This window comes from Ciconia boyciana, chromosome 28 (assembly GCF_034638445.1).
Source record: "Ciconia boyciana chromosome 28, ASM3463844v1, whole genome shotgun sequence".
NCBI classification, from domain to species: domain Eukaryota; kingdom Metazoa; phylum Chordata; class Aves; order Ciconiiformes; family Ciconiidae; genus Ciconia; species Ciconia boyciana.
The window spans coordinates 1,830,761-1,853,206 of record NC_132961.1 but is presented as its reverse complement, the minus strand read 5'-3'; the positions used below and the strand labels follow the sequence as shown (position 1 = coordinate 1,853,206).

The 22,446-nt window shown below is 64.9% G+C and overlaps 1 protein-coding gene across 1 annotated transcript; it reads right to left on the bottom strand.

Annotated features, from left to right (window-relative positions):
* Nucleotides 1–7,128: 7,128 nt before the first annotated feature.
* CACNG7 (calcium voltage-gated channel auxiliary subunit gamma 7) lies at nucleotides 7,129–22,326 on the bottom strand. Its single transcript, XM_072847802.1, is given in 7 exon segments — nucleotides 7,129–7,440; nucleotides 11,087–11,232; nucleotides 14,120–14,141; nucleotides 14,144–14,262; nucleotides 14,888–14,974; nucleotides 19,440–19,643; nucleotides 22,237–22,326. Coding segments are annotated over 6 exon segments (828 nt in total). The 5' UTR covers nucleotides 19,636–19,643; nucleotides 22,237–22,326; the 3' UTR covers nucleotides 7,129–7,182.
* Between the last annotated feature and the right edge of the window lie 120 nt (nucleotides 22,327–22,446).

Below are 22,446 nucleotides of genomic sequence, written 5' to 3'. Positions count from 1 at the left end.
GACGGCCAGCGAGCTGCAGAGACACAAGAGTGGGTGGCTTCGCACGAGGGCTTCGCACGAGGGCTTCGCACGAGGGTTTCGCACGAGGGTTTCGCACGAGGGTTTCGCACGAGGGCCTCGCACCAGGATGTCTTGTGCGTCACGGTGTCACCCCCGCCCCCCCTGACAAGCCTGTACAAGCCCTCGTGCGCGTTGCTCGCCGGGCGCGTGCTCTCGCACACGCGTGTGCGCTGGCCCCCCCCCCCCCCGCCGTTGTCACGCGTGCTGACTCACGATGGCGCGTCACACGTGGGGACACGCGCACCCACCGGCGGGTGACTCACTGGCGTGGCTACACCCACCCTGGCTGGATGGACACCCCCCCCCCCCGCACACGCACGGCGGCGCACACGCGTGTGCAAGGCTGAGTGTGCAAGGCGGAGTGCGTACGCGGGCGGGTAAAGCCCGACACGCTCGTGCGAGGAGGCGGGAGCGGCCACGTGCGCGCAGGGCGCAGGAGCACGGCCGTGCCCGCGCGCGTGTAAGCGTGCCCGCGCGTGTGTAAGCGTGCCCACACGCGTGGATGCGGGAGTGTGCACACGCGTGTGGGAGCATGCGCGTGCGCAGGCGGGTGGGTGGTCAGCGCCGTTGCACACGCGTGTGCACAGGGTCCACCCGGGTGCCTGGGTCCACCCACAGCCCCCCTCCATGTTGGGGGGGGGGGGTGTTTACTCTGCCCCTCCCCCCAACCAGGACACCCCCCCCCCCCCCAAATGAGGTGGGAAATGCCCCCGCCAAGCACCGGACCCCCCAAAGCTCCTGCTGCCCCCCAACCTCCCCAGGTGCCCCCAATATCTCCCCCCGCCCCCCACCCCAGGGCCCCCGAAAGCCACCAGCGCCCCCAAAGCCTCATAGGGTCCCCCATAAGCTCCAGGCCCCCCCAGGCTCCTACAGCTCCCAGGGCCCCAAACACCCTCCTCTGCCCCCAAGACCCCCCCAAGTCCCCAGGGACCCCAAAACCTCCCAGGGCACCCCAACCCCCAGGGCACCCCCAAAACCCCAGTGCCCCCCGAAGCCTCAATCAAAGCTTGCTGCTCCCCCAAGGACCCCCAACACCCTCTGGGCACCCCCAAAGCCTCCAATGTCCCCCAAAACCTTTCAATGTCCCCCAACGCCATCCAGAGCCCCCGAAAGCCCCCAGGGCCTCTCTGTGCCCCCCAAGGTGCCCCAACCCTTCAGGGCCCCAAAAGCCCCGAGGTCTCTGAGACCCCAAAGCCCCCCCAACTCCTCCAAACTGTCACCAGCCCGTCTCAGCCAAGACCCCCCAAGAACCCCAGGGCCCCCAAAAGCCCCCAGGCCCCCAAGACTCCCCGGACCCCAACACCTCCAGAGCCCCCAAAAGCCTCCAGAATCCCTGCCTGGCCCCCATCACCCCCAGGGCTCCCCAAAAGCCCCCAGGCCCCCAAGACCCCTGGACCTCAAAACCTCCAGAACCGCCCAAAAGCCCCCAGGATCCCTGTCTGCCCCCATCACCCCCAGGGCCCCCAAAAGCCCCCGGTCCCCCAAGACCCCCCGGACCCCAACACCCTCCAAGACCCCCCAAAAGCTCCCAGGACCCCTGTCTGCCCCCATCATCCCCAGGGCTCCCCAAAAGCCCCCAGGCCTCCCCAAGACCCCCGGACCCCAAAAACCTCCAGAACCCCCAAAGCCCCCAGGACCCCTGTCTGCCCCCATCATCCCCCAGGGCTCCCCAAAAGCCCCCAGGCCTCCCCAAGACCCCCCCGGACCCCAAAACCTCCAGGACCCCCAAAAGCCCCCAGGATCCCTGTCTGCCCCCATCATCCCCCAGGGCTCCCCAAAAGCCCCCAGGGCCCCCCAACCCCCGGACCCCAAAACTCCCAGGCCCCCCAAAGGCCCCCAGGACCCCTGTCTGCCCCCATCACCCCCAGGACTCCCCAAAAGCCCCCAGCCCCCCAAGACCCCCCGGACCTCAAAAACCTCCAGGACCCCCAAAAGCCCCCAGGATCCCTGTCTGCCCCCTAACACCCCCCAGGGCTCCCCAAAAGCCCCCAGCCCCCCAAGACCCCCGGACCTCAAAAACCTCCAGGACCCCCAAAAGCCCCCAGGATCCCCAAAAGCCCCCTAACACCCCACAGGGCTCCCCAAAAGCCCCCAGGGCCCCCCAAAACACCCCGGGCTTCAACAACCCCTAAACACCCCAAAAGCCCCCAGGATCCCTGTCTGCCCCTAACACCCCACAGGGCTCCCCAAAAGCACCCCCCCCCCACAACACCCTCCCGGACCCCAACACCCCCCCAAAAACCCCAGAGACCCCCAAGACCACCCAAGACCCCAACAACCCCAGGACCCCCCAAAAGCCCCCAGGACCCCTCTCTGCCCCCATCACCCCAGGGCTCCCCAAAAGCCCCCAGGCCCCCCCAACCCCCCGGACCCCAAAACTCCCAGGCCCCCAAAAGCCCCCAGGACCCCTCTCTGCCCCCATCATCCCCCAGGGCTCCCCAAAAGCCCCAGGGCCCCCAAGACCTCCCCGGACCCCAAAAACCTCCAGGACCCCCCAAAAGCCTCCAGGACCCCTGTCTGACCCCTAACACCCCCAGGGCCCCAAAAGCCCCCAGACCCCCAAGACCCCCCGGACCCCAACATCTCCCAGGACCCCCCAAAAGCCCCCAGAGCACCCCAGGGCCCCCTAAAGCCCCGGGACCCCCGGCCCCCTGTCTGCCCCCAAACCGCTCGGGGCCCCCAAAAGCCCCTAAAGCCCCTCAGGGTCACCCCCAGACCCCCCAGAACCCTACCCCGCCCCGGGCCCCCCCAAAGACCTGAGCCCCCGTTACCTTCTCAGACGCCGGTTTGGGGGGCTGGAGGGGGGTAAGCCAGTTTTGGGGTGCGGGGCCTCGGGCTGGGGGGTCCCGGTGCCGGGGGGGGCCAGTGCCGGTTCGGGAGGGTCCCGGTGCTTGGGTCGGGGGTCCTGGTGCCGGTTCGGGGGAGGGGGGTGGTCCTGGGGGTCCCCGGTGCCGGTTCCGGGGGATCCCGGTGCTCGGGGGTGTCCCGGGGGTCGGTGCCGAGGGTCCCGGGGGTCCCAGGGGTCCCGGGGTGCCGGTGCCGGTGCCGGTCCGGGCGCGGCTGCGGCGGGCGAGGGCGGGGGGGGGGGGGCAGGGCCCCCGAGCCGGGAAGGGAGGGGGAGGGGGGGGCGAAGCGGCAGGGGGCGGAGCCTGGAAGCTTCGGGGGTGACGTCAGCAGGGGCGGGGCGTGGAAGGGGCGGAGCTAAGGAGAATTTGGGGGGCCTCCGGGTCCGTGGGCAGCTCCTTCCCGCTGCGAGGTTGCCATGGCGATGGGGGATGCTGGCTGGTCTCCTAGCAACCGCGTGGCCACGCCCCCTAAAGCGCGGGGGGAGGGGAAGGGGCTGAGCTGCTCCAGACCCCCCATGCCCCCTCACCCCTCCCATTGCCCCCAGCCCCCATTGGACCCCACCCCCAATTGCCCCCACCCCCAATTGCCCCCCGTAATTGCCCCCAGCCCCCAATCCCCCACCCCTAACTGACCCCCAGCCCCTAATTGCCTCCCCACCCCTAATTGCCCCCAGCCCCTCATTGTCCCCCCACCTAACTGCCCCTTTACCCCCCATTACCCCCACCCCTAATTTCCCCCACCCCTTAATTACCCCAAGACCCCCATTGCCGCCCCACCCCTAATTGCCCCCAGCCCCCATTGCCCCCCACCTCCTCATTGCCCCTCACCCCCATTCCCCTACCCCTAATTGCCCCCAGCCCCCATTGCCCCCCACTCATTGCCCCCAACCCCTCATTGCCCCCACCCCTAATTGCTCCCCCAGCCCCTAATTGCCCCCATTGCCCCCCACCCCTCATTACCCCCCACCCGTAATTGCCCCTCACCCCCCATTACCCCCCACCCCTAATTGTCCCCCAGTCCCCATTGCCCCCCACCCCTAATTGCCCCCAGCCCCTAATTAACTCCCCACCTCTTAATTGCCCCCCCAGCCCTCCATTCCCCCCACCCCTCATTGCCCCCCAGCCCCTAATTCCCCCCGTGGGGTTCCCACGGGGTATTGGAGGTTTCTGGGGTCCCAGGGTGGCTTTGGGGGGGGCACACAGAGGGGGTGTAGTTTGAAATCCTTTATTGAGGTCGCATCGCTTCCTATTTACATATCATACAGCAGGGGAGGGGGGCAAACCAGGGGGCCCCACGCCCCAGAGCGGGGGCTCAATGCCCCCCAACCCCGTTCCCCTTCACTGGGACCCCCGCTGCCCCCACTTTGGGGGTGTTTAACCCATCCCCCGACCTCCCCCTCTATTTTTTTTTTTTTTTGGGGGGAAAGCTACATATTGAAGCCGTTTATTGCCACAGAAATTGGGGGGGGGTGTCGTCCCCCCCCCACCCCAGACTGGGGAACCCAGGCACTGGGGCTCCCCTTCCCTCCCCACCCCAAAGCTATCCCCACCCCCCGCAAGGACCACCCCCCATTGCTCTAGGACACCCCCCAGCAAGGACCCAGGCATCTGGGGCCCCCCCTGCCCCCCCCAATTTGTGCTAATGGGAGCTGGCAGCCGTGGGAGGGGCTGACCCCACCGTGGACCAGCCACGCGGGGGGGCAGGGGGCAGAGTTCAAAGGTCAGGGGAAGACCCCTAAATTTGGGGTGGGGGTGGGGTAAAGCATCGCTAAAGCCAAAGGGGCTCAAAAGCAGCAGAGAGCCTGGGGGGGGGGTCTGGATCTGCCCCCCCCCTTATCACTCTCAGGGTCCTCTCCTAGGAGGTCCCCCAGCACCCAGGGGTCAATGGGGACGCAACAAAGATGGCGGCCGAGCCACGTCCTGCCTGGCATTGGCCGTGGTTGGCGGGAGAAGATGGCTGTTGAGCCACGTCGGCCACGGATGGCAGGAGAAGATGGCTGCTGGGTCATATCCGGTCCATCACTGGCCGTGGTGGCAAGAGAAGATGGCCGCCATGGCTCATCCTGTCCATCATTGGCTGTGGTGGCAAGAGAAGATGGCCGCCATGGCTCATCCTGTCCATCATTGGCCATGGTGGCAAGAGAAGATGGCCGCCATGGCTCACCCTGTCCATCATTGGCCACTGTGGCAGAAGAAGGTGGCCGCCGAGCCGTTGCCTGTCCATCATTGGCCATGGTGACAAGGTGGCCACCAAGGCTCAACCTCTTCATCACTGGCTGTGGTGGCAGGAGAAGATGGCCGCCGAGCCGTTGCCTTGTCCATCATTGGCCGTGGTGGCAGGAGAAGATGGCCGCCAAGGTTCCTCCTGACCATCATTCGCCGTGGTGGCAGAAGATGGCTGCCAAGCCATGTTGGCCACGGTGGCCAGCAAGATGGCCGCTGAGCTGCGTCCTGGCCATTGTTGGCCATAGTTGATGGGACAAGATGGCCACCGAGTCATGTCCCATCCGTTGTTGGCCACGGTGGCAGGAGAAGATGGCCACCAAGGCTGACCCCACCCATCATTGGCCATGGCTGGTGTGACAAGATGGCCACTGAGCCATCTCCTGTCCTTTGTTGGCCATGGTGGCAGGAGAAGATGGCGGCCAAGTCACATCCCGTCCACCGCTGGCCATGGTTGAGGTGACAAGATGGCTGCCGAGCCACGCTGGCCATGGTGGCAGGACAGGGTGGCCACCAAGTGACGTCCCATCTGCCACTGGCCATGGTTGTGTGACAAGATGGCCACCGGTGGCCAGGATGGGACGGGGCCATGGTGGCCCCAGTGGTGGCCTCGTCCCCAGCAGGGTCCTGGTGGCCCCAGATGTCCCCAACCCCAGATGTCCCCCCGGTGTCCCCATCCCTGGTGTCCCCATTGTCCCACCCCTGCTGGCCCCTGATGTCCCCATCCCTGGTGGCCCCATTGTCCCACCTCTGGTGGCCCCAGATGTCCCCAACCCCAGATGTCCCCACCCCTGGTGGCCCCATTGTCCCATCTCTGGTGGCCCCAGCTGTTCCAGTGTCCCCAACCCCAGATGTCCCCACCCCTGGTGGCTCCGGATGTCCCCAAGTGTCTCTGTCCCCAAATGTCCAATATCCCCATCGATGGTGGCCCCAGCGTCAGTGTCCCCCGTGTCCCAATTGCCCCATCCCTGGTGTCCCCAATGTCCCTACCCACGGCGGGTCCCTGTCCCCTGGTGGCCCCGTTGCCCTGTCGCCGCTGTCCCCAGTGTCCCCGTCATCATCCCCATGGCCCTCATTGTCCCCAACGTCCCCATGGTCCCCGTGGCACCTGCTGTCCCATGGCCACTGGTGTCCCCAGTGTCCCTCAATGTCCCCTGTCCCCCCCATGTCCCCACGTCCCCTCCGTCCCCCCTGTCCCCCGTGCCCCCAGTCACTCCCAATGTCCCCTCTGTCCCCAGCCCCTTGCTGTCCCCATCGCCCCTATGTCCCCATGTCCCTGCTTTCCCCATCCTCCCCACTGTCCCCAACCACCCCACTGTCCCCTGTGTCCCCGCTGTCCCCATCCTCCCCACATCCCCACTGTCCCCATCCTCCCTCCTGTCCCCATCATCCCCATGTCCCCACCTCCCCATGTCCCCCTCATCCTCCCCATGTCCCCAGTGTCCCCATCCTCCCCGCTGTCCCCATCATCCCACTGTCCCCATCATCCTGATGTCCCCACTGTCCCCACCTCCCCATGTCCCACATCCTCCCCATGTCCCTCCTGTCCCCATGTCCCCAGTGTCCCCATCCTCCCCACTGCCCCCACCATCCCCCTGTCCCCACTGTCCCCACCATCCCGCTGTCCCCACTGTCCCCATCATCCCCATGTCCCCATTGTCCCCATCATCCCCCTGTCCCCACTGTCCCCACCATCCTGATGTCCCCCATGCTCCCCATGTCCCCACCATCCCGCTGTCCCCATTGTCCCCATCATCCCCGTCCCCACTGTCCCCACCATCCTGATGTCCCCCATGTCCCCACTGTCCCCATCATCCCCATGTCCCCACTGTCCCCATCATCCCCCTGTCCCCACTGTCCCCAGCCTCCCGCCGTCCCCATCATCCCCACGTCCCCCACCTCCCCGTCCCCACCGCCCCCATCCCCACGCCCCCATCCTCCCCACCCCCATCGCCCTCCCCGCCGCTCCCCATCCTCCTCCCCCATCCCCCCCGCCCCGTCCGTCCGTCCGTCCGTGTGTCGTGTGTCCGTGCGTGTCCCCCCCCCCCCGCCCCTAGCAGGGGGAGGTGGAGAGGTGGCCGTGCTGGGGGTACTTGATGGCGGGGGGGTAATTCTGCGTCATCTGGATGGAGACGTCGGAGGAGGCGTCGGAGGGGCTGCGGGCGCGGGGCCAGGCCCGGGGCTGCAGGAACTGCCCCGACAGCCCCGAGCAGGCGCTCAGCCGCGGCCGCAGCAGCCCCGCCGGCGCCCGGTACAGCTCCTCCTCCGCGTACCGCTTGGTGAACAGGTACACCGACATCACGCCTGCGCCCTGCCGGGGACCGGCACCCGTCACTGCCGGCACAGGGGCGGCGGCGGGCGAGGGCGAACGGGTACACCATCACGTCCATGCCGTGCCGGGGATGGGGATGGGGTGGGCGAGGGCAGGAGTGGGCGTGCAAGGGTGGGCGAGGGCGAACGGGTACACCGACATCACGTCCATGCCGTGCCGGGGATGGGGATGGGGTGGGCGAGGGCAGGAGTGGGCGTGCAAGGGTGGGCGAGGGCAAACGGGTACACCGACATCACGCCTGTGCCATGCCAGGGATGGGGATGGGGTGGGTGAGGGGAGGTGAGGGTGTGCAAGGGGGGGCGAGGGCGAACGGGTACACCGACATCACGTCCATGCCGTACTGGGGACAGGGATGGGGTGGGCGAGGGCAGGAGTGGGCGTGCAAGGGTGGGCGAGGGCGAACGGGTACACCGACATCACGTCCATGCCGTGCCGGGGATGGGGACGGGGTGGACGAGGGCAGGAGTGGGCGTGCAAGGGTGGGCGAGGGCGAACGGGTACACCGACATCACGTCCATGCCGTGCCGGGGATGGGGACGGGGTGGGCGAGGGCAGGAGTGGGCGTGCAAGGGTGGGCGAGGGCGAACGGGTACACCGACATCACGTCCATGCCGTGCCGGGGACGGGGATGGGGTGGGCGAGGGCAGGAGTGGGCGTGCAAGGGTGGGCGAGGGCGAACGGGTACACCGACATCACGTCCATGCCGTGCCGGGGACAGGGATGGCGTGGGCGAGGGCAGGAGTGGGCGTGCAAGGGTGGGCGAGGGCGAACGGGTACACCGACATCACGCCCATGCCGTGCCGGGGATGGGGACAGGGGGGGGGAGGGCAGGAGTGGGCGTGCAAGGGTGTGCAAGGGTGGGCGAGGGCGAACAGGTACACCGACATCACGCCTGTGCCATGCCGGGGATGGGGATGGGGTGGGCGAGGGCAGGAGTGGGCGTGCAAGGGTGGGCGAGGGCGAACGGGTACACCGACATCACATCCATGCCGTGCCGGGGATGGGGATGGGGTGGGTGAGGGTAGGAGTGGGCGTGCAAGGGTGTGCAAGGGTGGGCGAGGGCGAACGGGTACACCGACATCACGCCCATGCCGTGCCGGGGATGGGGATGGGGTGGGCGAGGGCAGGAGTGGGCGTGCAAGGGTGGGCGAGGGCGAACGGGTACACCGACATCACGCCTGTGCCATGCCGGGGATGGGGACGGGGTGGGCGAGGGCAGGAGTGGGCGTGCAAGGGTGGGCGAGGGCTGGCATGCAACGGTGTGCAAAGGCGTGCAAGGCCGTGCAGTGGTTTGCAATGGTATGGAAAGGTTTGCTAGGGTGTGCAAGAGTGTAACAGTGTGCAAGGGTGTGCAAGGCCGTGCAAGGTTTGCAAGGGTGTGCAAGTTTTGCAAGGGCGTGTAATAGTGTGCAAGGGCGTGCATGGGTGTGTAGTAGTGTGCAAGGGCGTGCAAGGCTGTGCAATGGCTTGCAATGGTCTGGAATGGCTTGCAAGGGTGTGCAAGAGCGTAACAGTGTGCAAGGGTGTGCAAGGCTGGGCAATGGTTTGCAATGCTTATGCAACGGTTTACAAGGGTGTGCAAGGTTTGCAAGGGTGTGTAGTAGTGTGCAAGGGAGTGCAAGGCTGTGCAAGGCTGTGCAAGGGTGTGTAATAGCGTGCAAAGGTGTGCAATGGCTTGCAATGGTATGCAATGGTTTACAAGTGTGTGCAAGGGTGTGCAAGGGTGTGCAATGGCTTGCAACAGTATGGAAAGGTTTGCAAGGGTGTGCAAGAGTGTAACAGTGTGCAAGGGTGTGCAAGGCTGTGCAAGGGTGTGTAATAGTGTGCATGGCTGTGCAATGGTTTGCAATGGTATGCAATGGTTTACAAGGGTGTGCAAGGTTCGCAAGGGTGTGCAAGTTTTGCAAGGGCGTGTAGTAGTGTGCAAGGGCGTGCATGGGTGTGTAGTAGTGTGCAAGGGCGTGCAAGGCTGGGCAATGGCTTGCAACGGTATGGAAAGGTTTGCAAGGGTGTGCAAGAGTGTAACAGTGTGCAAGGGTGTGCAAGGGTGTGCAAGGGTGTGTAATAGTGTGCATGGCTGTGCAATGGTTTGCAATGGTATGCAATGGTTTACAAGGGTGTGCAAGGTTCGCAAGGGTGTGTAGTAGTGTGCAAGGGCGTGCAAGGCTGGGCAATGGCTTGCAATGGTGTGGAATGGCTTGCAAGGGTGTGCAAGAGCGTAACAGTGTGCAAGGGTGTGCAAGGCTGTGCAAGGGTGTGTAATAGCGTGCAAAGGTGTGCAATGGCTTGCAATGGTATGGAATGGTTTACTAGGGTGTGCAAGAGTGTAACAGTGTGCAAGGGCGTGCAAGGCTGTGCAAGGGTGTGTAATAGTGTGCAAGGGTGTGCAATGGTTTGCAATGGTATGCAATGGTTTACAAGGGTGTGCAAGGGTGTGCAAGGTTCGCAAGGGTGTGTAGTAGTGTGCAAGGGCGTGCAAGGCTGTGCAATGGCTCGCAATGGTGTGGAATGGCTTGCAAGGGTGTGCAAGAGTGTAACAGTGTGCAAGGGTGTGCAAGGCTGGGCAAGGTTTGCAAGGGTGTGCAAGGGTGTGCAATGGTTTGCAATGGTATGCAATGGTTTACAAGGGTGTGCAAGGGTGTGCAAGGTTCGCAAGGGTGTGTAGTAGTGTGCAAGGGCGTGCAAGGCTGGGCAATGGCTCTCAATGGTGTGGAATGGCTTGCAAGGGTGTGCAAGAGCGTAACAGTGTGCAAGGGCGTGCAAGGCTGGGCAAGGTTTGCAAGGGTGTGCAAGGGTGTGCAATGGTTTGCAAGGCTGTGCAATGGTTTACAAGGGTGTGCAAGGGTGTGGAAAGGTTCGCAAGGGTGTGTAGTAGTGTGCAAGGGCGTGCAAGGCTGTGCAATGGCTCGCAATGGTGTGGAATGGCTTGCAAGGGTGTGCAAGAGCGTAACAGTGTGCAAGGGTGTGCAAGGCTGGGCAAGGTTTGCAAGGGTGTGCAAGGGTGTGCAATGGTTTGCAATGGTATGCAATGGTTTACAAGGGTGTGCAAGGGTGTGCAAGGGTGTGCAATGGCTTGCAACGGTATGGAAAGGTTTGCAAGGGTGTGCAAGGCTGTGCAATGGTTTGCAAGGCTGTGCAATGGTTTACAAGGGTGTGCAAGGGTGTGCAAGGTTCGCAAGGGTGTGTAGTAGTGTGCAAGGGCGTGCAAGGCTGGGCAATGGCTCTCAATGGTGTGGAATGGCTTGCAAGGGTGTGCAAGAGCGTAACAGTGTGCAAGGGCGTGCAAGGCTGTGCAAGGGCTGCAAGGCTGCGCGAGGGCGTGCGACAGCGTGCCGGGCCGCGCACCGCCATGCAACGTTTTGCAAGCGCGCGCGGCCCCGCGGCCCGCGCCACGCCGCGCCCTGCCACGCCGCTCCGCGTCCCCTTGTCACCCGCGCGTGCAAACCACCCCCTCCCCGTGCCCCCTTTCGCGCGAGGCCGCCCCGCCACGCGCGAGGCCGCGGCAAAGCTCCGGCGAGAGCGGGAGCGCGCGAAGGGCGCCGGGGGCGTGCGAAGGGCGAGATGGGCGTGCGAGGGGCGTGCGGGGCGCGCGAGGGGCGTGCGAGGGGCGTGCGAGGGGGCTCACCTCTTTGAGGAGGAAGGAGGAGGCGGCGAAGGCGAAGGACCACCCGTAGCGATACTGGAAATATTGCTCGGAGCCGCTGGGCCGGTTCATCACCTCGTCGTTGATGCTGGAGATGTAGAGCACCAGCCCCACCACCAGCGACAGCCCTGAGGGGGATCCCCCCAAAACCGGTCAGTGCGGGGGGGGGGGGGGGTGTCCTGGGGGAGATGATATGGGGGGTCTGGGGGGGATATGGGGGTCCTGGGGGAATATGGGGGTCCTGGAGGTGTCTGGGGGTGGTGGGGGAGATGATATGGGCGGTCCTGGGGGAATATGGGGTCCTGGGGGTGTCTGGGGGTCTGGTGGGGGATATGGGGTCTTGGGGGGGTCTAGAGCAGGTACAGGGGTCTCAGGGGGTTCTGGGGGTCCTGGGGGAATATGGGGTCTGGGGGTGTCTGGGGGGATATGGGGGTCTTGGGGGGTCCTAGAGCAGGTACAGGGGTCTCGGGGGGTTCTGGGGGTCCTGGGGGAAATATGGGGTCCTGGGGGTGTCTGGGGGGTCTGGGGGGGGGATATGGGGGTCTTGGGGGGTCCTAGAGCAGGTACAGGGGTCTCGGGGGTTCTGGGGGTCCTGGGGGAATATGGGGTCCTGGGGGTGTCTGGGGGGTGGTGGGGAGATGATATGGGGGTCTGGGGGGGATATGGGGGTCCTGGGGGTGTCTGGGGTGTCTGGGGGGGATATGGGGGTCTTGGGGGGTCCTAGAGCAGGTACTGGGGTCTCGGGGGGTTCTGGGAGGTCCTGGGGGAATATGGGGGTCCTGGGGGTGTCTGGGGGTGGTGGGGGAGATGATATGGGGGGTCTGGGGGGGATATGGGGGTCCTGGGGGGAACATGGGGGTCCTGGGGGGTCTGGGGGGTCGTGGGGAGATGATATGGGGGTCTGGGGGGGATATGGGGGTCCTGGGGGAATATGGGGGTCCTGGGGGTGTCTGGGGGCGGTGGGGGAGATGATATGGGGGTCTGGGGGGGATATGGGGGTCCTGGGGGTGTCTGGGGGTCTGGGGGGGATATGGGGGTCTTGGGGGGTCCTAGAGCAGGTACAGGGGTCTCGGGGGTTCTGGGGGTCCTGGGGGAATATGGGGGTCCTGGGGGTGTCTGGGGGTGGTGGGGGAGATGATATGGGGGTCTGGGGGGGATATGGGGGTCCTGGGGGGAATATGGGGGTCCTGGGGGTGTCTGGGGTGTGGTGGGGAGATGATATGGGGGTCTGGGGGGGATATGGGGGTCCTGGGGGGAATATGGGGGTCCTGGGGGTGTCTGGGGGGCGGTGGGGGAGATGATATGGGGGGTCTGGGGGGGATATGGGGGTCCTGGGGGGAATATGGGGGTCCTGGGGGTGTCTGGGGGGTGGTGGGGAGATGATATGGGGGTCTGGGGGGGATATGGGGGTCCTGGGGGAATATGGGGGTCCTGGGGGTGTCTGGGGGGTGGTGGGGGAGATGATATGGGGGGTCTGGGGGGGGGATATGGGGGTCCTGGGGGAATATGGGGGTCCTGGGGGTGTCTGGGGGGTGGTGGGGAGATGATATGGGGGGTCTGGGGGGGATATGGGGGTCCTGGGGGGAATATGGGGGTCCTGGGGGTGTCTGGGGGTCGTGGGGAGATGATATGGGGGGTCCTGGGGGGAATATGGGGGTCCTGGGGGTGTCTGGGGGGTCTGGGGGGGATATGGGGGTCTTGGGGGGGTCCTAGAGCAGGTACAGGGGTCTCGGGGGTTCTGGGGGTCCTGGGGGGAATATGGGGGTCCTGGGGGGTCTGGGGGTCGTGGGGGAGATGATATGGGGGGTCTGGGGGGGGATATGGGGGTCCTGGGGGAATATGGGGTCCTGGGGGTGTCTGGGGGTCGTGGGGAGATGATATGGGGGTCCTGGGGGAATATGGGGGTCCTGGGGGTGTCTGGGGGTCTGGGGGGATATGGGGGTCTTGGGGGGTCCTAGAGCAGGTACAGGGGTCTCAGGGGTTCTGGGGGTCCTGGGGGAATATGGGGGTCCTGGGGGTGTCTGGGGGGTCTGGGGGGGATATGGGGGTCTTGGGGGGTCCTAGAGCAGGTACAGGGGTCTCAGGGGGTTCTGGGGGTCCTGGGGGGAATATGGGGGTCCTGGAGGTGTCTGGGGGGGATATGGGGGTCTTGGGGGGTCCTAGAGCAGGTACAGGGGTCTCGGGGGTTCTGGGGGTCCTGGGGGAATATGGGGTCCTGGGGGTGTCTGGGGGTCGTGGGGGAGATGATATGGGGGGTCTGGGGGGATATGGGGGTCTTGGGGGGTCCTAGAGCAGGTACAGGGGTCTCGGGGGTTCTGGGGGTCCTGGGGCAGATATGGGGTCCTGGGGGTGTCTGGGGGGCCTGGGGGATATTATATGGGGGTCTGGGGGAGATATGGGGGTCTTGGGGGTCCTTGGGGCAGATACAGGGGTCCTGGGACAGATACGGGGTTCCTGGGTGGGTCTGGGGGTCGTGGGGGAGATGACATGGGGGTCTGGGGGAGATATGGGGGTCTTGGGGGTCCCTGGGGCAAATATAGGGGTTCTGGGGCAGATATGGGGGTTCTGGAGGGTCCGGGGGGAATATGGGGGTCCTGGGGGGGTTTCTGGGGGTCCTGGGGGAGATGATATGGGCGGTCCTGGGCAGATATGGGGGTCTTGTGGGGGTATGGGGGTCCTGGGGGGTCCTGGGGCAGATATGGGGGTCCTGGGGCAGGTACAGGGGTCTTGGGGGGTTCTGGGGGTCCTGGGGGAGATACGGGGTCCTGGGGGCCATCTGGGGGTCCTGGGGAGATGACATGGGGGGTCTGGGGGAGATATGGGGGTCCTGGGGGGTCCTTGGGGCAGATATGGGGTCCTGGGCTTCCCTGGGGCAGATATGGGGGTCCTGGGAGGGTTTTGGGGGTCCTGGGGCAGATATGGGGCCCCTAGGGCAGATATGGGGGTCCTGGAGCAGATTTGGGGGTTTTGGGGGGGGTCCTGGAGCAGATTTGCGGGTCCTGGGGGGGTCCTCACCAGAGAGGATGAAGAAGATGCCGGGGAGGCGAAGGCCAGGAGGGTGCGCTGGGGGCGGATGTGCCCCACGTTGCTGATGACGAAGGCCGTGAAGACGAGGAAGAGGCTGACCATGGGGAAGGGGGTCGCTGTCCGCACCATCTCTGGGGGGGGGCGGCAGCTGGCTCCAGCCCCTATAGCCCCCTATAGCCCCCCACCCTGCTACACCCCTCCAGCCCCCCATGGACCCACCCCTGAGCCCCCCAGCCCCTTTAGACCCCTCATGGTCCCCTATAGCCCCCTCCGCAGACCCTATACCCCCCCATGCAGCCCTAAGAATGCCCTATAGACCCCTGGACCCCTATGGACACCCCGCCAGAGCCCCTATAGAGCCCCCCCACACCCTCCGCCTCCTCTATACACCCTCCACAGCCCTGAGAGCCCCTAGACCCCCCCCGCCATACATCCCTATAGAGCCTCCCACAGCCCCTATGGGACCCCTATAGTCCCCATGGCCCCCATAACCCATATACAACCCCCTGGTCCAATATAGAGACCCTATAGCCCCCATACAGCCCTCCCCGGCCCCTATATAATCCCTATAGGCCCCTCTAGCACCCTATAGAATCCCTCTAGCCCCCATAGAACCTCTATAGCACCCATAGAACCCCTCCAGAACCCCTCTAGCACCCATAGAACCCCTCTAGCCCCCACAGAGCCCCTCCGGAACCCCTGTAGCCTGCATACAGCCCCCTATAGAACCCCTATGGCCCCTATAGCCCCACGCACTGAGGATGTTCTCGGTGTTCTCGGTCACCAGGTTGATTTCGGGCTCCAGGAAATATTCGGAGGCGACGCAGCGCCCCTTCTCCCGCCCTGCGGGGGGACACCCTCAGGGCCCCGAGTCCCCCCCAGATCCCATAGGATCCCCCCGGATCCCCCCCAGCACCCCCCATATCCCATAGGGTAGGACCAAGTCCCCCTCGGGACCCCCGTATCCCAAAGGGTCCCCCGGATCCCCGCAGATCCTATAGGGTCCCCCTGGGACCCCCATATCCCAAAGGGCACCCCGGATTCCCCGGGACCCCCATATCCCATAGGGTCCCCTGGATCCCCCAGATCCCATAGGGTCCCCCTGGATCCCCACGGATCCCCAGATCCCATAGGGTCACCCACGTCCCCCTGGGACCCCATATCCCATAGGGTCCCTCCGGATCCACCCCAGGACCCCCATATCCCAAAGGGTCCCCGGATCCCCCCGGATTCTATAGGGTCCCCCAGGTCGCTCCTGGCCCCCCATATCCCCCAGGGTCCCCCAAGCCCCCGGGTTCCCCATCCCCCGTGTCCCTGCGTGTTCCCCCCCCGGTAACGGGGAGAGAAGCGCGCGGGGAGCGCGCGGGTGGGTGGGAGCCCGTGTGATCTCGTGTGCGCCCGTGTGATCTCATGTGAGCTTGCCTGAGCACACGTGAGCCCGTGTGATCCCGTGTGAGCTTGTGTGAACTCGTGTGCGCCCGCGTGTGCACACGCGAGCCCGTGTGAACCTGTGTGAGCTCGAGTGATCCCATGTGATCCCGTGTGAGCCCGTGTGATCCTGTGTGAGCTTGTGCGAGCCTGTGTGATCCCATATGAGCTTATGTGAGCGCGAGTGATCCCACATGATCCCATATGATCCCATGTGAGCTCGAGTGATCCCGTGTGAGCCCACATGAGCCCATGTGATCCCGTGTGAGCTTGTGTGAGCCCGTGTGATCCTGCGTGAGCTTGTGCGAGCCTGTGTGATCCCATATGAGCTTATGTGAGCTCGAGTGATCCCACATGATCCCATATGATCCCATGTGAGCTCAAGTGATCCCGTGTGATCCCGCATGAGCCCACATGAGCCTGTGTGAGCTTATGTGAGCTTGAGTGATCCCGTGTGATCCCGCCTGAGCCCATATGATCCCATGTGATCCCATATGAGCTTGCGCGAGCTCGAGTGATCCCATGTGAGCCCATATGATCCCATGTGAGCCTGTGTGAGCTTGTGCGAGCCTGTGTGATCCCATATGAGCTTGTGTGAGCTCAAGTGATCCCATGTGAGCCTGTGTGATCCTGCGTGAGCTTATGTGACCTCGTGTGATCCCGTGTGAGCTCGAGTGATCCTGCCTGATCCCACGTGAGCCCACAGGAGCCCGTGTGATCCTGCGTGAGCTTGTGCGAGCCTGTGTGATCCCATATGAGCTTATGTGAGCTCGAGTGATCCCGTGTGATCCCACGTGAGCCCATGTGAGCCTGTGTGATCCTGTGTGAGCTTGTGCGAGCCTGTGTGACCCTGTGTGAGCTTATATGTGACCTCAAGTGATCCCGTGTGAGCCCACGTGATCCCATATGAGCTTGCGTGAGCTTGAGTGATCCCTTGTGATCCTGCGTGAGCCCACATGAGCCCGTGTGATCCTGTGTGAGCTTGTGCGAGCCTGTGTGATCCCGCATGAGCCCACATGAGCCTGTGTGAGCTTATGTGAGCTTGAGTGATCCCGTGTGATCCTGCCTGAGCCCATATGATCCCATGTGAGCTTGTGCGAGCCTGTGTGATCCCATATGAGCTCGAGTGATCCCATGTGATCCCACGTGAGCCCATGTGAGCCTGTGTGAGCTTGAGTGATCCCGTGTGATCCCACCTGAGCCCATATCCCATGTGAGCCCATATGATCCCGCGTGAGCTCACATGAACCCGTGCGAGTGTGTGCGAGCTCGTGTGATCCCGTGTGAGCCCATCTGAGCTCGAGTGATCCTGCCTAATCCCGCGTGAGCCCACAGGAGCCCGTGTGATCCTGCGTGAGCTTGTGTGAGCCTGTGTGATCCCATATGAGATTGCGTGAGCTTGAGTGATCCCGTGTGATCCCGCGTGAGCCCATATGATCCCATGTGAGCCTGTGTGAGCTTGTGCGAGCCTGTGTGATCCCATATGAGCTTGTGTGAGCTCGAGTGATCCCATGTGAGCCTGTGTGAGCCCATGTGAGCCCGTGTGAGCCTGCGTGAGCTTATGTGACCTCAAGTGATCCCGTGTGAGCCCATGTGAGCCTGTGTGAGCTCAAATGATCCTGCCTGATCCCGTGGGAGCCCACAGGAGCCCATGGGAGCCCGTGTGATCCTGCGTGAGCTTGTGCGAGCCTGTGTGATCCCATATGAGATTGCGTGAGTTCAAGTGATCCCGTGTGATCCCACGTGAGCCTGTGCGAGCCTGTGCGAGCCTGTGTGATCCTGTGTGAGCTTGTGTGAGCCTGTGTAATCCCATATAAGCTTATGTGAGCTCGAGTGATCCCACGTGATCCCATATGATCCCATGTGAGCTCGAGTGATCCCGCCTGAGCCCATATGATCCCATGTGAGCTTGTGCGAGCCTGTGTGATCCCATATGAGCTCGAGTGATCCCACGTGAGCCCATGTGAGCCTGTGTGAGCTTGAGTGATCCCGTGTGATCCCACGTGAGCCCATATCCCATGTGAGCCCATATGATCCCGCGTGAGCTCACATGAACCCGTGCGAGTGTGTGCGAGCTCGTGTGATCCCGTGTGAGCCCATGTGAGCTCGAGTGATCCTGCCTGATCCCGCATGAGCCCACAGGAGCCCGTGTGATCCTGCGTGAGCTTGTGTGAGCCTGTGTGATCCCATATGAGATTGCGTGAGCTTGAGTGATCCCGTGTGATCCCGCGTGAGCCCATATGATCCCATGTGAGCCTGTGTGAGCTTGTGCGAGCCTGTGTGATCCCATATAAGCTTATGTGAGCTCGAGTGATCCCACGTGATCCCATGTGAGCCCATGTGAGCCCGTGTGAGCCTGCGTGAGCTTATGTGACCTCGAGTGATCCCGTGTGAGCCCATGTGAGCCTGTGTGAGCTCAAATGATCCTGCCTGATCCCGTGGGAGCCCACAGGAGCCCATGGGAGCCCGTGTGATCCTGCGTGAGCTTGTGCGAGCCTGTGTGATCCCATATGAGATTGCGTGAGTTCGAGTGATCCCGTGTGATCCCACGTGAGCCTGTGCGAGCCTGTGTGATCCTGTGTGAGCTTGTGCGAGCCTGTGTAATCCCATATAAGCTTATGTGAGCGCGAGTGATCCCACGTGATCCCATATGATCCCATGTGAGCTCGAGTGATCCCGCCTGAGCCCATATGATCCCATGTGAGCCTGTGTGAGCTTGTGTGAGCCTGTGTGATCCCATATGAGCTTGCGTGAGCTCAAGTGATCCCACGTGATCCCATGTGAGCCCGTGCGAGCCTGTGTGATCCTGTGTGAGCTTGTGCGAGCCTGTGTGATCCTGTGTGAGCTTATATGTGACCTCGAGTGATCCCGTGTGAGCCCATGTGAGCCCGTGCGAGCTTGTGTGATCCCGTGTGATCTGATCCCGCAGGAGCCCATATGATCCCATGTGAGCCTGTGCGAGCTTGTGTGATCCCATGTGATCCCACGTGAGCCCATATGATCCCGCATGAGCCCGCGCGATCCCGCGTGAGCCCACATGAACCCGTGCGAGTGTGCGCGAGCTCGTGTGATCCCGTGTGAGCTCGAGTGATCCTGCCTGATCCCACGTGAGCCCACAGGAGCCTGTGGGAGCCTGTGTGATCCTGCGTGAGCTTGTGCGAGCTCGAGTGATCCCGTGTGATCCCGCGTGAGCCCATATGATCCCATGTGAGCCTGTGTGAGCTTGTGCGAGCCTGTGTGATCCCATATAAGCTTATGTGAGCTCGAGTGATCCCACGTGATCCCATGTGAGCCCGTGTGATCCCATGTGAGCCTGTGTGATCCCACGTGAGCCCATATGATCCCGCGTGAGCCCGCGCGATCCCGCGTGAGCTCACATGAACCCGTGCGAGTGTGCGCGAGCTCGTGTGATCCCGTGCGAGCCCATGTGAGCCTGTGCGAGCTCGAGTGATCCTGCCTGATCCCACATGAGCCCACAGGAGCCCGTGGGAGCCCGTGTGATCCCATATGAGCTTGCGTGAGCTCGAGTGATCCCGTGTGATCCTGTGTGAGCCCATATGAGCTTGCGTGAGCTCAAGTGATCCCATGTGAGCCCATGTGAGCCCGTGCGAGCCCGTGGGAGCTTGTGTGATCCCGTGTGATCCCGTGTGAGCCCACGTGAGCCCACGCGAACCCGCGCGAGCTCACATGAACCCGTGCGAGTGTGCGCGAGCTCGTGTGATCCCGTGCGAGCCCGTGTGAGCCTGTGCGAGCTCGAGTGATCCCCAGGAGCCCCCGGGACCCCCTTCCCCCCCCTCCCCCTTCCCCTCCCATCTCCCACATCCATAAGGGGGGGGTCCAGGAGCGGGGGGGGGGGGGGACGGGCAGGCGGGGCGCGTACCGGCGAAGAAGCAGACGCGCCAGAGGCCGGCGTGCAGCGCCATGCGCACCTCGGTGCTCTGGTTTTGGGGGAGCACCACCCCCTCTTCCATGTAGAGCCAGTAGTCGGTGCTGACGGCGATGCCCACCAGCAGCAGCCCGCAGGCCCCGAACACGCTGCTCAGCAGCGTCAGCGCCCGGCTGCTGCACGAGCTCATCCTGAGACCTGGAGGGGGGAGGGGGGGGGGGGGGGGGGGGGGAGGGGGGGGCGGCCAGGGGGCAGGAGGGGGCATAAAGGGGGAGAGGGGGCATAAGAGGGGGGAGGAGGGGGCATAAGAGGGGGAGGAGGGCATTAGAGGGGTTTGGGGGGTTTAGGGGGCATGGGGGTCAGGGGGGTATGGGGGAGGGGGGGAGGTGAGGGGGGCCATGGGGGAGGAGGGGGCATAAAGGGGGAGAGGGGGCATAAGAGGGGGAGGAGGGGGCATAAGAGGGGGAGGGGGCATTAGAGGGGTTTGGGGGTTTGGGGGGCATGGGGGGTCAGGGGGTATGGGGAGGTGGGGGAGGTGGGGGGGGCCATGGGGGAGGAGGGGGCATAAAGGGGAGAGGGGCATAAGAGGGGGAGGAGGGGGCATAAAGGGGGAGGAGGGGCAGGAGGGGGCATAAGAGGGGGCAGGAGGGCATTAGAGGGGGTTTGGGGGGCATGGGGGTCAGGGGGTATGGGGGGGAGGTGAGGGGGGGCAGGGGGAGGAGGGGGCATAAAGGGGGAGGAGGGCATAAGAGGGGGAGGAGGGCATTAGAGGGGTTTGGGGGGTTTAGGGGGCATGGGGGGTCAGGGGGATATGGGGGAGGTGGGGGGGAGGTGGGGGGGGGCCAGGGGGAGGACGGGACATAAAGGGGGAGGAGGGGGCATAAGAGGGGGTTGGGGGGGTCAGGGGGGCCAGGGAGGGGCATAAGGGGGTTTAGGGGGCTTGGGGGGCAGGAGGGGGCATAAGGGGGTTTAGGGGGTGGGGGGGCAGTTGGGTGGGGAGCCCAGGGGGCAGGAGGGGGCATAAGGGGGTTTAGGGGGCATTGGGGGGCAGAAAGGGGCACAAGGGGGTTTAGGGGGCATGGGGGGGCAGGGGGGTATGGGGGAGGGGGGAGTTGGGGGGGAGCCCAGGGGTCAGGAGGGGGCATAAGAGGAGTTTGGGGGCATGGGGGTCTTGGGGGGCTGGAAGGGGCATAAGGGAGGTTTAGGGGAGGTTTGGGGGGTCGGGGGGTTTGGGGGGGGGAATTGGGGAGGGAGCCCAGGGGGCAGGAGGGGGCATAAGGGGGTTTAGGGGGGCATGGGGGCTTGGGGGGCAGGAGGAGGGTTTAGGGGGCAGGATGGGTCTTGGGGGCAGGGAGGGGCAAAGGGGGCTTGGGGGGCTTGGGGGCAGGAAGGGTATGGGGGGGAGTTGGGGGGCAGGGAGCAGGAGGGGGCATAAGAGGGGTTTGGGGGGGCTTGGGGGTCGGGGGGGGACTTGGGGGGAGCCCAGGGGGCAGGAGGGGGCATAGGGGGGATGGGGGGCTTGGGGGCAGGGGGATGGGGGTGGGAGGGGGCCCAGGGGGCAGGGGGGCAGGAGGGTGCACACGCGTGTGCAGGGAGGACCCTGAGGGCGCAGGCGCGTGCGCACACACACACGTGCGGGCACGGGGAACACGCGTGTGCGGCGCCCGGCCCCGCTGCCCCCACGGGACGTCGCACGTGGGACACGCGTGTGCAGGGGTACGGCTGCCCCCACCCCCCATGCCTCGACCTTGCACACGCGGCCCTTGCACGCCCCACACGCACACGGGGCCCTTTGCACGCCCCACACGCGTGTTGCCCTTTGCCCGCCCTGCACACGCGTGTGCGCCTTGCACGCTCGGGAGGGGTCTCGCACGCCCTGCACGCACATGTGCACCTTGCACGCTCGGGAGGGGCCTTGCACACCCATTGCCCCCTGCACGCCCTGAACACGTATGTGCACCTTGCACGCTCAGGAGAGGCCTCTCACGCCCTGCACACGTGTGTGCACCTTGCACGCTCAAGAGGGGTCTCACATGCCCTGCACACACACGTGTGCACCTTCCACACTCAGGAAGGGTCTTGCATGCCATGCACACGCGTGTGCATCTTCCACACTCAGGAGGGGTCTCGCACGCCCTGCACACGCGTGTGCACCTTCCACACTCAGGAGGGGTCTTGCATGCCATGCACACGCGTGTGCATCTTCCACACTCAGGAGGGGTCTCACACGCCCTGCACACGCGTGTGCACCTTGCACTCAGGAGGGGTCTCGCACGCGCTGCACATGTGTGTGCACCTTGCACTCAGGAGGGGTCTCGCACGCGCTGCACACGCATGTGCACCTTGCACGCTCAGGAGGGGTCTCACATGCCCTGCACACGCGTGTGCATCTTCCACACCTAGGAGGGGTCTCGCACGCCCTGCACACACGTGTGCACCTTGCACGCTAAGGAGGGGTCTTGCACGCCCTGCACACGCGTGTGCACCTTGCACGCTCAGGAGGGGCCCTCGCCTGCCCTGCCCACCCCTCGCCCTTCGCACGCCCCACGCACACGCGTGTGCGCCTTGCACGCTCAAGCGGGGGCTCGCCCGCCCCGCGCACACGCGGGACCGTTGCACGCCCAGGGCCCCTTTGCACGCCCCCCTCCACCCCCCCCCCGCCCCATGCATCGCCCTTCGCCTGCCCCGCACACGCGTGACCCCGCACACGCGTGACCCCCCCGCACACGCGTGACCCCGCACACGCGTGACCCCCCCGCACACGCGTGACCCCGCACACGCGTGACCTCACCCGCTCACGGCGTCACCGGCTGCGGTGTCCCCGGGGCCCAGGGCGCCATGGGAGCGGGGGGGGGACGCGGGACAGACGGACACGGGGGGGGACACACGCGGGGACAGACGGACACGGGGGGGGGACACGGGACAGATGGACCCGGAGGGGGGACGCGGGGACAGACGGACACGGGATGGGGGAGGTGATGGGGGACGCGGGACAGACGGA